General features: G+C 41.4%; 1 protein-coding gene across 8 annotated transcripts in view; it reads left to right on the forward strand.

Annotated features, from left to right (window-relative positions):
• Positions 1 to 16,074, forward strand: part of CACNA1B (calcium voltage-gated channel subunit alpha1 B) — a 452,780-nt gene that overhangs the window by 399,505 nt on the left and 37,201 nt on the right. For 5 of the 8 annotated variants that reach the window (XM_075906063.1, XM_075906066.1, XM_075906067.1 and 2 more), the window contains one exon: positions 4,757 to 4,853. In XM_075906063.1, the coding sequence (XP_075762178.1) occupies positions 4,757 to 4,853 (97 nt within the window). Of the gene's footprint in view, positions 1 to 4,756; positions 4,854 to 9,182; positions 9,280 to 16,074 lie in introns of all 8 variants that reach the window. The other 3 variants (XM_075906064.1, XM_075906065.1, XM_075906070.1) reach the window with 1 other exon arrangement.

The raw sequence follows: 16,074 nt of genomic DNA on the forward strand, positions 1-16,074 counted from the left end.
GAGGAGTAGATTCTCTCACCATGTTAGCATGTTAGTTAGCACTTGAAATTAAGTGGTCCAGAAACACAAAGGTTATGTTTTTTGATGGACAAGAATTGCCTGAATAATTTAAAGCAATAAAATGCAGCATGAATTTGTTTTGAGACCATAGAAAACCAAGGAAGCTTTCTTTTCACATTTTCAAGGTGCCATTCCCCTCCCTAAAAAGTGTGGCCCTGATTTGCCACTACTTTGCATGTTGCGCCATCACTTTCAGCTGTGCAATATGAGTGTAAAATGCTACCAAATCATAATTCTCCTCACTCCTGGTAGCTTTTTGCATCCACTCTGTACAGGTGTACAGGACTACACAGGCTGCAAGGCAGTGCGGGAAGGACTGAATATTTGTTATCAGAGCATTGGCTTGATTAAACCTACAACTGGAATAGAAAATTGCCATCTAAAATTAGGGTTTGATCCTGAAACATCCATTGAATGGCATCACGTTACAGAGGAGATCTTTGATCCTTTTAAGAATATGCTGGGATTTGGACAGGAGGTTGAAAGCTGAGACATGTAAAGCAATAAAGAGGAAACAAAAACAATAAGCTTAATATCTCTGAGCCTTTCAATTCCTGGTGAATCTCCAATAAAACACCCTTGGGTTTGTTAAGGGAATGGGTGTTTTTCTCCAGCCAGAAAGTGAGGGTTGGAATGAAAGCTGCCTAGGATTTTTCTTTTTTAAATCCAAATACAACAATGGAGGAACCTAGGTACAGGTTGCGATCCGTCATGACAGAAAACACTGCACTAAGAGGAGAAGGAGAGTGTGTTGCCACAGACCAAGAGACAGGATAGAAGAAATTTTAGGGTATAGTTGATGTGGGGGTCGACTCACACAAGGTTGCCTTGTTACCAGGCTTGGAGCAAAGTTTGCATGAAAATATATTGTGACAAATGTAGGGGAGAAGGTCGTTCTGTTAAGTGCCACCTTTCTGACAATGCCGGCTTTAAATGGGCTAAGAGCTATCCGTGGGCTTGTCTACACTATCTGCCAGATAGGCGGGATCCATCAGAAGTCGATTTATCGTCTTTATTATAGAGGTGATAAATTGACCATTGAGTGACCTCTCATTGACTCTGGTACTCCACCAAATGAGAAGCGCAGGCGTGGATTTACTGCACTGAAGACAGCATGATAAGTAGATCTAAGTCCATCAACTTCAGCTATGTTGTAAACATAGCTGAAGTTGCATCATTTAGATCAATGGCCCCTGGTAGACTAAGCCTACAAATCTGAAAGTTTTATGAGCTCAGGGTGTAGTCAGAACCATTTCCTTGATGTTTTACAGCTTTTGGAAATGTTATATGAGGGACAATTTTTTACAAGCTTTCACCCCCTTCTTATCCTCAGTCCTCCCCACAGAGCCACCATGCAATGTGTTTCCTACAAAATACTGCTTTCTTGTGGGAAGGCTTCAGACCTGCGCATCTACAACACATCGACAAAACTAAGGCTGCCTTCAGCCCCTTTGTGCTTTTCACCCAGATTTTGTTCCGCTGCACGCAGAGCTGAAGATATAGGAAAAATGTTTATAGACAAAAACTTCAACCCCTTAATAAAAATGTGCTTAAGATGGTTTAAATCAAACTTAACGGCAACGTCTAGACTGGCATGATTTTCTGCAAATGCTTTTAACTGAAAAGTTTTCTGTTAAAAGCATTTGCGGAAAAGAGCGTCTAGATTGGCACGGACGCTTTTCCGCAAAGCACTTTTTGCGGAAAAGCGTCCGTGCCAATCTAGACACGCTTTTGCGCAAAAAAGCCCCGATCGCCATTTTCGCGATCGGGGCTTTTTTGCGGAAAACAAATCTGAGCTGTCTACACTGGCCCTTTTGCGCAAATCATTTGCGCAAATGTAGACAGCTGGCAAATTTTTTTTGCCAGCAAGTTTTTTTTGCCAGCTTTTGCGGAAAAACTTGCCAGTCTAGACACTGCCAACCAGTTTGATTTAACGTAATAACTTTAGAACAGTAGGTAAATCTGTTTAAACATAATTTATACCATCAAGTGCATCCACAGGCATTTGTACCAGTATAGCTAGATTTTTGTTAGTGCAGGTTTCTAATACCATTCCTTAGTGAATATTTAATCAGTAATTGGTGGTTATGTTTATTTGCAAATCCCTCCTCTTTCTTAGCACTGATGGGAAACTCAGGGAGGCTGAAAATTTGGGAATGTCCATTCTCCCTTTAACAAATAACCTCAATTCCCAATATCATCAATTATGTAAATTACTTGTATACAAGGAAGAAGAAAAAACACAAATGTGCTTCACAGATTCAGATGCTCGGACCAGTGGAGTCAAAATGAGGGTGTTTTCTGTCTGATTTCCTCCCTCTTTGGATTCCAAAGAGAAAGGCTAAAGTGTTGGTTTAAAATGACACTTATTTTTAAAAAAATCACTAGTGCACACTAGGTCCCACGGGAAGATCAGGGAGTATGATTCTCTAATTTATTCCAGTTTTCCACTGGTATGACTCCATTCACTTCACTGGAGTTACTCCCGATGTGCAACTGTGTAAATCAAACAGGAATCAAGCTTTGAGCCTGCAAAAACCTGTCCGTGCTTAATTTTACACATGCAGGTATTTCCACTGAAGTCACACACATCAACTAAGCACTCTTAGGTGTGTGCAGGTTTGAGGTCTAAAATATCACTGATTTACACTTTCTGAGATAAGACCCTTTCCTCATAATATGGGTATTTGCATGTCATGAATAATAATAATAATAATAATAATACTTTGCATGGAAAAGGATCATATGGCAGTATGATCTAGATTCAGGCAAACTGGATCATTATTCCTGCTTCTGTCACTGATTTACTTTGTGACCTTTGTCATGCCACTTAGCGTCGTTATGCTTCACTTTGCCCATCAATAAAATGGACATAATGTCATATCCATCTTTGAAAGCTATTTGAGACTCTGAGATGGAAGGTGATGTGTGAGTGCAAAAAGCAAATATTATTTGTGTATAGCAATATTTAGTAATATTTTATATCTTTAAAATATTATCTTCAGTGTCACCACCTTTCTCTTGGTTATTATGTCTTTAAACTTTCCTGTGGGGAAATGTTGAGAAAAAGGTTAAAAACAGAAAAATATTGCTATAGTTTTGAAAAACTCTTTGCTAAATAAAATGTAAATGTGGTAATGCTGATGGGTTAAAGGAGGGTAGATACACCATACATCAGAGAAAGAGAGAGAGAGAAAGAGAGAGAGAGAGCTATGAAATCTACCAGTCTGCTTTTGGGGGAAATCTATCACACACAAATTGAAACTGATAAATGGCAATCTCACTTTTAACTATCAGCCATTTTTAGTCCCTTTAAAAAATAATAGCATTGAACTTCAAGATGGTCTGCAAAATAAAATAAAATTGGATTCATGCCCTTTTTTGTTTCTTTAAGACGTATAAAGAAGGCCTGAAAGTTGCTGTATTTTTCTTTTTAAGAGTCTTTTCTATATGTTTTCTTTGGAAATATTAGGAATGTTTTTTCAGAGGCCTCCTTAGAGAACCAGAAGTGTGCACTGTAAATGTTTTTACCTCTTAATGGCAGGAGCAGGGTTGTGGAATCCCTAATAAGGAGAGGTTCTCTCACATGTCTGAGATAAATAGGTGTTAACAAAAGCAAACAAAAAACAAAGAGATTTAAATAGCCTAAATAAGAATCAAATCCACTGTGAATTAATCATAATTCACTGCAGTGGTGTTTCTCACATCATAAACATGCTAGCTCTCCAGTCATCCACAGAGTTTCTCAGGGAAGATATATTTCAGACCTTGTCTACACACCATTTTTGCAGTGGTTTAACAATACTGATTTAGAAATTTCACTAAATTCACTGAAAGGAAATGCCACTATTATATCAACATGCCACAGTTTAACTGTTTTCATAGTAGTGGGTTACACCAATTGAACTTTATAGTGTTCTAAATTGATGCAATTATACCTCTGCAAAAGCTTTGGATAAAGCAGCTCTGAATTTCTAATGAAAACAACAAACAAACAGTGTGAAAATATTGGGGGAAAACAATCTTTATGGCCTTTCTTATGTATCATAAAGAAGCTAAAAAACGAGGGGGAGGAGTTTATAGTCCCAGTTTGCTTTCCTTTGCAGGTTGCCTTGAGTTTCAGTGCTGCTATTTTTTTAGATGATTTGACTAATTTTAATTAGAGATAAAATTAATCCATGACATCTCTTAATCCAACTGCTAGATTAACTGAAAACATTTTCAAATAATAGAATTAACCATAAAAACAACTATGGTGATAGGCTTATTTCAGTTGTTACTAATGGGATCTGAATTTTTCAGTCTTAATCAGTCTGATAATGCTCTACTGGCCTGACTTAATTTTTTATGTTCTTATATTTCAAACACATTAAAGAACTAGAGCATTAGTAACTGTCATAATTAAGTGCAGTGATTAAAATATCTTTTCTATTGCACTGTTATTCAGGTAGTAATTAAAACAATCAGGCTACTTTATGCTATGGCTTTTGTAGAGCAAGTGGAAGTTCTCCCTCTCTCGATCTGAATGAAGGTGTCTACCTCCTGGAGAATCCAATCCTTGTCGAACTAACCTTGCTTCTCGAATGTTTTCCTTCCCCACCTCTCCCATTTGCTATGTTCTGCAGGGGAGTGTTCTTGGGGAAGAAGGCCTCCCTCCTTGTCTATGCTGTTATAACTTGTGATGTTTTCTTTCCAGTTGCCGGATTCATTATAAGGATATGTACAATTTGTTACGTGTTATTGCTCCGCCCCTTGGCTTAGGAAAGAAGTGCCCTCATAGGGTGGCTTACAAGGTTTGGAATTTCAGGGGTCTGCCCAGCCTTTCCTTCTTTGGTTTTCTTTCTTTTTTCTTTTTACCCCTTTTTTATCCAAACGGCAAATGCACACAAGACTGAAACGAACCTGGAACGTGACTAACCCGTTGCTTGAAAAGGAATGATTGATTGCCCCCTTATCCCATGATGCATCAGTCATCTACTCCTACACCCCAACTGGCTGGAGAAAGGCAGCCTTATGAGACAGTGAACTCAAAAGCTTCCATCCCTCGTGGTCTAGATGGGAAGGGGTGAGGAAGGGGCAATACTCCAAATATATATGAGAGAGAGACACACCACATAATAATATTCCTGTGGAATGCTGACGAGAAAATCTAGTGGCATGGGGCCATTTTATTTTTAATTTTTAGCTGATGTTGTGCCTTCAGTTTAGTGACTAACCTTTGATCCTGTCTCTTTCCTCAGTTGAAAGGACATTAATTCAAGGGCCCAATTAATGATGCAGCAGGGTGGGAATGCTTACGTAGGATTAGGAAAGGATGCAAGGCTGAACATGCTTTCTCTGTCAAGCAGTAGCCCCAGGATGCTTTTAGGAAGAACACGGATCTCTTTGAGGTTCTCAGATGACAGTGTAGTGGACTTGCAAAGTATTATAATGTCTGGATGATATGATGATGTAAGGGGAGGAAGGTTTTAGGTTTCTTAAGGACTTTTGAGGATAAGAAGAGCCTATACAGGAAGGATAAGCTCCACCTAAACTAATAGAGACCCAGACAGTTAGCATGGAATATTAAAAAAGTTTTAAACTAAGAGCTGAAGGAAAGCTGACACATGCAGAGGAGCATACGGTTCCAGTGGAGATCACGTTTAGGGATGAATTTATTGAAGGAGGAACTCAATAGCATAAAAAAGATGATAGGGAAGAAGTTGGTAAAGTACAGGTAGAACCTAGTGAAGCATAAAATAATTCAGTTTAAATATAATACATGAAGGGAAGCAACTAAATATTGACAGAATGTACTACGGCATAAGTACAGATGCTAAAAGTCTGCGTGCAAAGGTGGGTAAATGCGAGTGCCTGGCATTAAATGGGGATATTGTTAGAAAAGGTGCTGCCCGTGCTTGATGGAGTGAGGGCAATCAGCGGACAGTATATATAAGGACAGAGTGGGGGGCACCGGTGGGGGAGTGACTCTGGCTCTGAAAGAAAGCAGCAAGTCAAATAAAGTAAAAATCTTAAATGACTCAAACTGTACCAAGGAATCTCTGGCTAGAAATGCCGTGCTTAGCAGTGACAGTAGAACAGTAAGAACACAACATTGGCCATCTGACCAGGAAGACAATGGTGACTGTGAGCTGAGCAGGGAGATTAGAGAAGCTATAAAGACCAAAAACACAATAATAATGGGAGAATTTCAACTAGCCTCTTATTGACCGAGTACGGGTCACCTTAGGAAGGCATGCAGGCATGTTTTGAGACAGGTGGAGCAGCTTCTCCTGGAACCCAACAGAAGAGACGCAGTTCTTGATTCTGGTCCAAGAGGTGAATACAGCTGAACTGCTCAATAGCAGCACCCATACTGCAATCGAATGTAACGTCTTGATTGGGAGGAAATAGCTGTAAAGTGCATGGAGAGTTTTAAAAAATACCAGAGGGGTAGCCGTGTTAGTCTGAATCTGCAAAAGCAGCGAGGAGTCCTGTGGCACCTTATAGACTAACTGAAGTGTCGGAGCATAAGCTTTCGTGGGCAAAGACCCACTTCATCAGATGCATGTTTTTTTTTAAAATACCATAACAGAGCCCCAAACTAAATATGTAACCACCCCACCCCAAATAGTAATAGGACCTAAGAAGAACCATCATGGCTAAAGAACAGAATCAAAAAGGCAAAAAAGAGAAAGAATCTGAAAAACAAATAGCTAAAAGCACAAAATATAATAGCCAATATATTTTTAAGTGCATCAGAAGCAGGAAGCTTGGCAAACAGTGCGGCCACTGGATGATCAAAGTGCTAAAGAAGCAATCAATGAGATAAGCTCATTACTGAGAAACAAAATGAATTCTTTGCATTGGTCATCACTGCTGTGAATCTGGGGGAGATCCCCACATTCGAGCTCTTCTTTGCAGGTGACAAATCTGGAGGAACAGTCGCAGACTGAGAGTCAGTAGAGGAGATCTTGGAACATACTAATAAACAGTAATGTGTAACTAGGATCAGACGGCATTCAACCAAGAGTTCTGGGGGAACTCAAATATGAAATTGCAGAACTACTAACTGTTGTATGTATCATTTAAATCAGTCTCTCTATCAGGTGGCTGTAGGATAGTTAGTGTCGTGCCAATTTTTTAAAAAAGCTCCAGAGGTGATCCTGGCAAGTAAAGGCTAGCACGCCTAACCTCAGTACCAGGCAAAATGATTGAAACAATAGTAAAGAACAAAATTATCATGTCTTTAGCAAAGGGAAATCCTGTTTCAACAATCTACTAGAATTCTTTGTGGGGCCAAGCAAGCATGTGGACAAAGAAGATGCGGCTGGTACAGTGTACTTGATCTTTCAGAAAGCAAGCCCCTTGTCCAACGAGGTCCCTCAACAAAGGCCCTTAACCAAATAAGATAAGAGAGAAGATCTTCTCCTGGATCAGTAACTGGTTAAAAGGGCTGGGGGGAGGACAAGTTTACACTTAAAATGCTGCATTGGTGCAGCTGTTCTGCTGTTGTGTTTTAATGAAGACAGTCTACTCCAACAGGAGAGAGCTCTTTCATTCACATAATTCATCTTTCTCCCAGAGAGGTGGTAGCTACATTGCAGGGAGAAGCTCTCCTGCCAACAGAACCACTGTCTACATGGGTGGGATTGGTCAGTATAGATATGTTGCTCTGGGGTGTGGGTTTTTCAGATCCCTGAGGGCATGTCTAGACTGCCGAGCTTTTCCAGGCAATGTGCGTATCTTTTTCCGATAGATCTTTGTAGTCTAGACACAGCCTGAGTGGTGGTGTTCCCTGTTTTTCAGATCCCTGAGTGTTGATGGGTCTGTAGTGTAGACTACACCAAAGGGCAGGAATAAATGGCCATTTTCCACAGTGGACAGAAGTACAGAACAGCATCCTCCAAGGGTCCATATTGGGACCTGTGCTGTACAACACACTCATAAATGATCTGGAGAAGGGGTGAACAGCGAGGTGGCAAAATTTGCACGTGATGCAAAATGACTCAAGATAGTTAAGTCCAAAGCTGAGTGCAAAGAGGTGTGAAGGGATCTCACTAAACTGTGTTATATGACACACGACCAGCTGGTCACTTAAAACCAGACACTACAATCAATAGCAGAGCCAGTAGGGGCAGCAAGCCAGAGAGGGATGGCTTTTAGGCTCTGCCGACCCTTCTTCCCAATGCATGATTTAATTTGACTCCGGCTGTAACAAAACTCATCAACAATGGAAGCAGAGTTGTGAGGCTTCTGTTGAGCCCCTGTACTTCCTAGATCTGCCAACTGCTCCCAAACTCCCAGGCTGGCCAGCATACCCTTGAATGAAGCCAGATGGTTACACAATGGAATGGCCCCTGAGGATAAAATAATGCATCCTCTCCACGGTCCCCGCTCGCAGATGAAGGTAGGCGGGATTATGTGTGGCTGCCCTTGTCAGATCTAATTCTGAGTTGTTAGAGAAGTATGGCTTGATTGGTCAGGGTGCTGCAGAAATTCATTTTTTTTCTTGGAGTCAGGGCAATCTTAGTCCACATGGGGAAAAAAGGTTCTTCTTTCTCTTTTAGTCTTCAATCTAAACTGGAAGCAAAACTTTTTATCCACAAAAGAATTTTCTATGTCTCATCTCTGTCCCATAACTCTGCCTACCAGCTCTCCCTGGCATGGTGAATACAACCCTTTTTTGATTTGAAAAACAAGCAACCCCCCGAAAAAGCAACCCCTGCCTCAAAAATCCCTCTCCCCCTTCTCCCCCATCCCTTTCCACGTCCATTGACTTAGACATCAATCATTCCGTACTGCTGCCGCAGGGATTAGAGTGTCAGCGTTTAACCTGGGATTTCTCTGCAATAAGGAGGAGACACCCAAGTGTTCAACCAAAGGGATGGAAGCGGAGAAATCCTTCCGTTTACCCTCCTCTCTATTTTGTTTATTTTTTCTCTTTCCTGAGAAATCTGATTAACCGGATATCTGTTTTTCTTGTCTGCTTTCTCCCCTGCTCTGTCCCTGCATTTCCCTCGCCCTGGTTTTGTTTCACCTTTTCGTGTTGTTCCCCTTTTTTATTTTGGCTCCGGTTTGATTGATGTGTCCTCCTGCTTTTGCCCCTTGCTCTCTTTCTCCCCCCTGCCTTCAATTCCAAGTGGGCGCATCAGTTACACTGACATGTATGAGATGCTGAGACACATGTCCCCACCTCTAGGCCTGGGAAAGAAATGCCCTGCTCGAGTTGCCTATAAGGTAGATCACCCTTAAAAACTCCCCAAAACTGCCAGTGAAAGCTTCTGTTGCCATGCTTCTATGGAAATGGGGGCCATTTTCTGTGAGATTATTGGTGTGATCCTGGGTTCTTTCTGGTGCTTTATCTTCTTTCTACGCAGACTGGATTTGAAACATGACGCATTTTTTATACTATTTTTTTTAGTCATTACAGTTGTGACACCTTCGTTTGTCTTTGTAGCTATGTCTCCATCTACCTATATAAGTGTCGCTGCCTGTATCTTTGTGCTTCTTTTCCAGTCCATTTGGGGGTGGAGAATGGAGTTTATAAGCAATTTATGCCACCGATAAAATGCCACTTATTTTTGTATATCCCTGTCTACCCCGACCAGCCTTTTAGTTATGTATAGGGTCTTTTCTTTTAATTAGGTCAAAATAATTAGGGTAGGCAGGGCCATGGGAGGTAGCAAGTTATTAAATACAGCTGAGGCCATAAATGCTCCCTAATACACTCATGGAAATAATTGCACACAAATCAAATCATTTAGATCCAAAGAAAAAAGTGAAATCACATATAATTTGTCCTACCGTTTTAATTAAACCTCAAAACATGCTGCATTCAGAACTATGTTAGTTGCTACATTTCAGACCCTGCTGGGGAGAGTGTGGTAGAAATGCAGAGAGACATTAGATTTAATTCACAAAGGCTGAGGGAGGGTTCCAGCCGATTCATTCCAATTGGCTTTAGCGAGAGTTGGCTGCTACCACCAAACTGTGTATGAAATGTGCATGAGGGGGAGGGGAGGGATTCGCTGGGAATAGTTCTTCAGCTTGGATATTCAGGCCTTCCAAGGGATGTTCTCAAGCATGCAGGACTGGCCTAACTTTGCTCCCATTAAAGACAATGGGGGTATGTCTACACTACCCTCCTAGTTCGAACTAGCGGGGTAATGTAGGCATACCGCACTTGCAAATGAAGCCCAGGATTTGAATTTCCCGGGCTTCATTTGCATAAGCGGGGAGCCGCCATTTTTAAATCCCCGCTGGTTCGAACCCCGTGCAGCGCGGCTACACGGGGCTCGAACTAGGTAGTTCGGACTAGGATTCCTATTCCGAACTACCGGTACTCCTAGTCCGAACTACCTAGTTCGAGCCCCGTGTAGCCGCGCTGCACGGGGTTCGAATCAGCGGGGTTTTAAAAAAGGCGGCTCCCCGCTTATGCAAATGAAGCCCGGGAAATTCAAATCCCGGGCTTCATTTGCAAGTGCGGTATGCCTACATTACCCTCCTAGTTCGAACTAGCGGGGTAGTGTAGACATACCCTGGGAGTTTTACTGTTGACTTCAGTGGAAACAGAATTAGGCCAGCACTGAGCATGTTTGACGATCCCACCCATCCATCCGGAGCTGTGCCTGGTGTGAAAGGCTGGAATGAACCCAAGCCACATCATACCTCCGAGCAGCCCCTGAGTTCTCATTTAAACTATGGGACACTGAGTTTCAGAAGAGTTTCCATATGACAATCATGGGCAAATACTGGCCCACGGGCTGGATCCAGTTCCCCAGGGTTAGCCCCTGGCGGGTTGGCGCTGCTATAGTTACCTGCGCCTCTGCAGGCATGGGCAATTGCAGCTCCCATTGGCCGCAGATCACCATTCCCAGCCAATGGGAGCTGTGGGAAGCAGTGACCCAGTCAGTGCCACTTCCCACAGCTCCCATTGGCTGGGAACAGTGATCCGCGGCCAACAGGAGCGATGATCGCCCATCCGTGCAGAGGCGCAGGTAACTATAGCAGGGTATGTCTACACTACCCCGCTAGTTCGAACTAGCGGGGTAATGTATGCATACCGAACTTGCTAATGAAGCCCGGGATTTGAATTTCCCGGGCTTCATTAGCATAAAGCCGGCGCCGCCATTTTTAAAAGCCGGCTAGTGCGAACCCCATGCCGCACGGCTACACGCGGCACGGGCTAGATAGTTCGAACTACGTAGCCATTCCGAACTATCTGTACACCTCGTTCCACAACTAGAGTTTCAAATACATTCTTTCCACATAGCCCTTCCCTATGATAGTGCATTTCCCTTCTATGGGGCAAAGTGAAAAGAAGGTAAAAACAGCTGGCTTGGAAGGGTCTTTTGGATTCACTACTATACGAATGACCAGTATTGTATGAATGACATTTTCTATGTGCATCTTGAAATGCTCCTAAAAGCATAAGAATAGCCCTTTCTGTTCTTCCAAAGGTGGCCAAACCAGGTACCCCAGAGGGAGTGAACAGAACGGGTAATTGTCAAGTGATCTGTTCCCCCCTCTTCCCTCCCATTGTCCCCATCCTGACATAAAATGTGAGTACGCCGAAGGGTCATCTCTATTGTGAGTACACAGCAATACTCAATCTATAGTAAAAGCCTTATAAAAAGTTCCTAGAAACATTATCAATTTTTAAACTTTATTTTAGCCATTTAAAATACACCCACCCACACCCACACCCACAACATTTGTAAAAGTGGCCACTGGTTTTCAGGGTCTCTACTTTAGAGCTCCAAAGACGCAGTGGTCCTGATTTTCAAAGGTGCTGGGTTTTTGGTTGTGTTTGGTTGTGGGCTTTTTGACCACTTTCTGTGTGTATATAGAGCATATGTATGTATGCACATAGTCCAGAAGGCCAATATTTTCAATTGTATTACCTTTTGCTACCTCTCTGCATTACAAGTAGCCAATAAAGGTGTTTAAAATGTACATTTTAACAGAGTTATTGTCAACTTTTAATTCTGCCTTGTGAAGAGGCTACATATTTGTTGTTCAGTCTATACATGCAGACTTTTTTCCAAGCTGAGACCTTACATATTTACCTGCTTTCATTCTTCACTAGAAAGTTCTTTTCAAATCAGTCATATAAGCAGTTTAACATATGCCTGTATTTATATACCTCTCTCCTAGCATTTAGGTACCTTTACGTATTTTTTTAAATACGCTGACTTGATTTTTCCAACCGTAAATCTCCAAAGAGATGGCAGGGCGTGTAACTGAGCCCCGTAAATAGGGACAGGTCCAAGCTGTGAAGTTCAGACTTAGATTTAGTCAAACTTTCTCTGAGTTGAACGTGGTTGGATACATTGTTCCACTTTGGCTCACTACAGACTAAGTCAAAAGTCTGAAGTTTTCACCTGGACTTTGCTCTGAGGCACAGGAGGGTTGGATCAACCCTTGCAGTTTAGACTGATCTGCATTCACAGTGGAAGCAGTGCTGCTAGGGCATTTCAGTGCACATGTTTCAGATTGCAAACAAACCAGCTTTCTAAGAAAATAGAAAATAAGAAAATAATTAAAAGAACACCCACTAATTTTGCAACCGTAGCTCAGAGAGAGCTAGTGAAAGAAGTCAGTGTTTGGTCTCTGCATTCTACTGTTCTCTCGCTGTCAGTAAAAGTCACTTGTTTTCTGTTCTGTTGGGCAAAAAGGGTTTTGCCCTTTTGTCCCTCTTTGTATTATGTGTATTTTCCTGACTCTTTGGTTGCAAAGATTTGATCAGCCTGTATGGTTTTGTCCCTCTCTCTGTCAGCTTTCTCGATATTTCAGCACAGTGCTGTTTTTTCGTTCGTTCGTTTGTTTCCCTCCAGCCTTTTTGGGCTATCGTTTCTTTTTATTTATTTGTTTATTTTGTTTCTCCTTTATTAACAGTTCTCCTTGGTTAGGAAGACCAATCCCTGCAGAGTTGTTATGCACGTGGCTTGCTGCTTGCCTTGAATTTCATGCATGGAATCTTTTAATGCCTTCTTCTGACACTCCTCAGCTGACAGGACAGCTCTATCCCAAGAGACACTGGGCTTCCAAAAGGAAAAGGCCACTTTCCTTCACATTACTGGAGCTGGGTAGGGAAAAGTGGCACTTTGGCTCCCCTCCAGGTGATTAAAGTTCTAGCAGTAGCATAGTTTCAAATCAGAAACTTAGGTCCTTTTAGCAAAGTTTACCAAGACTTTATCTTAGTCTGGTACGGGCCTTGTGAGTATTTCAGCACCCATAGGAAGTGCTGGTCCAAATTTTTTGGCAAAAGATGCAGAGTTGGCAATGCCAAAACTTTTTGAGAGTCAGTGTCAGTTTTACCAAACTGTTCTTGTCCAAAACAAAACCACAAAATAATCTAAACATTTTATTATGACACGTTGTGGGGGCCGGGGGAGCTTTTCTTTCCTTTGGTTCAAAACAATGTTTTGTTTGGTTAATAAAAATACAAAACCTTTACAAATGGTTAAAACTGAAACAAAACATTTGATTTCAAGTTGAATGAATTGTTTCAGCTTTGGCAAAACAGTAACATTTGGTTTCACATTGAATGAAATGTTTAGTTTCACTAGAAATTATTTTTACTTTTAGATTTGCTTAAAATTTTAAAAAATCATTTATGGTCCAACTCTATTTTTGTATTAATTTGTCAGGTTTTTTTAAATTACCAGCTAACAAGAAAGAAAAACAACCAGCATTTGTCCAGTTCTAGTTATAGGTCTCCCCTGTGTTTATAATGCACACCACAAGCATGGAGCCTTCTAAGCAATGGAGTTTTTAACAGGTTTGTAGAGAAAGAATCTTGAATAATTCTACCCATGAGTATAACCTACACATGCATACTCAGGGAAATTGCACAGGAAAATGGTCAGTGCATTATCTGAATGCATTCATGGGTTTTGTGGCAGCAATGCCACAAACTCTCTCTCGAAAATCTGTCCTTGATTTTCAGGGCCATACATTGAGCATTCCAACAATGTGTTTTGGGTCTGATGACAGAACTGCAGTCCAAATCTTTGCAGTCATTGTGCTCAGCTATTGACAATGGCTTTTTCAGCAATGGGCTGATTTTATATATCAGAGTTTCCAATGTATATGCAGTGAAATTGGGGGAAGGAAACCCAGCACACTCTGTGCCCTTAGAAATGTGTTGCTATTGAGCTGATACCAAAGTGAACTGGAGTCTGGAGGCAGAATTTCAGTTACATATGAATCTGGGTATGACTTTAGAGCATAAAATCATTAGGCTTGGAAGGAATTGATTTTTATTGATAAATAAATGCCAGCAAACATTGATTTGGCTGTACACAGACAAACCAATGAAAAAATATTTCCATCAGTAATAATGGTAATTACAGATGGGCCAAGTAAGAAAAATGTTGCTTGAGAATGTATTAGAGTTTGATTTAAGGCTATTTACTTAATATAGTTTGCCATAAGATACAGGCAAATTGTGATTTACCAGTTAGGAAGCTTTCATTTTTTGACTCATCCATTTTACCCCTCAAAATTATTTTAAAAAGTAAAATCGAAATCCGCTGTTTGGCATATACCAGGGACATCCAAATGTTGCCCTGCTGAGCCTCACATGGATTTACGAAAAATACCCAGGTCATGCCCTAGCCTTGCTATCTCACACCATGGGCACAGCCCATGGTGACTACAAATTCCAGCGGGCAAGGCTTCATCTTGTTCTGCGTAGCCCTGTTTGGCCCACTGAAGCTGTGATGTCCATAGGCTATTTTTCAGAACTCTCTGGGCCATATCAAGCCACCCACACTGTTTTGGGGGACTCTTGGCAAATATAGTCCTTGCCATTCTAACTCCATCATTGTCACTTGAATGTGGTAACTTTATCCCAAAGTAGTTTTGGTTTCTTTCTTCCCCAAGCTTTGTACCAGCAAAATTTGAACATCCGGATTAGGCTGCGAAAGATTCTAAACAAATTACAGACTTTAAACTGGTCACCGTGCTAACTGGCTGGCCATTCTACCTTCCAATCAGTTTCACACACAGAGAATGGGAAGTGACTGTTTAGGAAGGAGTACTGCAGAAAGGGATCTAGGAGTCATTAGTGGACCACAAGCTAAATATGAATCAATAGTGTGACACTGTTGCAAAAAAAGCAAACATGATTCTGGGCTGCATTAACAGGTGTGTTGTGAGCAAGACAGGAGAAGTCATTCTTCTGCTCTATTCTGCGGCCTCAATTGGAGTATTGTGTCCAGTTCTGGGCACCTCATTTCAAGAAAGATGTGAAGAAATTGGAGAAGATCCAGAGAAAAGCAACAAGAATGATTAAAGGTCTAGAGAACATGAGGTATGAAGGAAGACTGAAAGAATTGGGCTTGTTTAGTTTAGAAAGGAGAAGACTGAGAGGGGACGTGATAGTTTTCAAGTATCTAAAATGGTGTCACAAGGAGGAGGGAGAAAAATTGTTCTCCTTGGCTTCTGAGGATAGGACAAGAAGCAATGGGCTTAAACTGCATCAAGGGAGGTTTAGGTTGGACATTAGGAAAAACTTCTAACTGTCAAGGTGGTAAAACACTTGAATAAATTGCCTAGGGAGGTTGTGGAATCTCCATCTCTGGAGATATTTAAGAGCAGGTTAGATAGACATCTATCAGGGATGATCTAGATTGTTCTTGGTCCTGCTATGAGGGCAGGGGACTGGACCTGATGACCTCTCGAGGTCCCTTCCAGTTCTAGTGTTCTATGATTAAGTAACTAGCTAGTCAAAAGACAAGACATTAAATAAGTCAGAGCATAATAGTTACAACTGGAACAGAATGAATTATTCGTAGCACATAATTTATTCTACAAATTCAGACTCTGTTACTACCAGCAGATTGTCCGTAAGCAGTTCTCAGCCCTTTTGAATGTATTCACTGTTAGGAATTAGCTCCGCAGTGATTTTTGTCCCTTAAATTGCCCACAGGGTACTTTCAAAGTGAGTTTTCAATATCCAAAGTTTCAGTGGTGCTAGCTAGTTTTAATGGCATATACAGAGCACATGGTAATTTTTCCATTGAC

The sequence above is a fragment of the Pelodiscus sinensis genome, chromosome 22 (genome assembly GCF_049634645.1).
Source record: "Pelodiscus sinensis isolate JC-2024 chromosome 22, ASM4963464v1, whole genome shotgun sequence".
Taxonomy (NCBI): Eukaryota; Metazoa; Chordata; order Testudines; family Trionychidae; genus Pelodiscus; species Pelodiscus sinensis.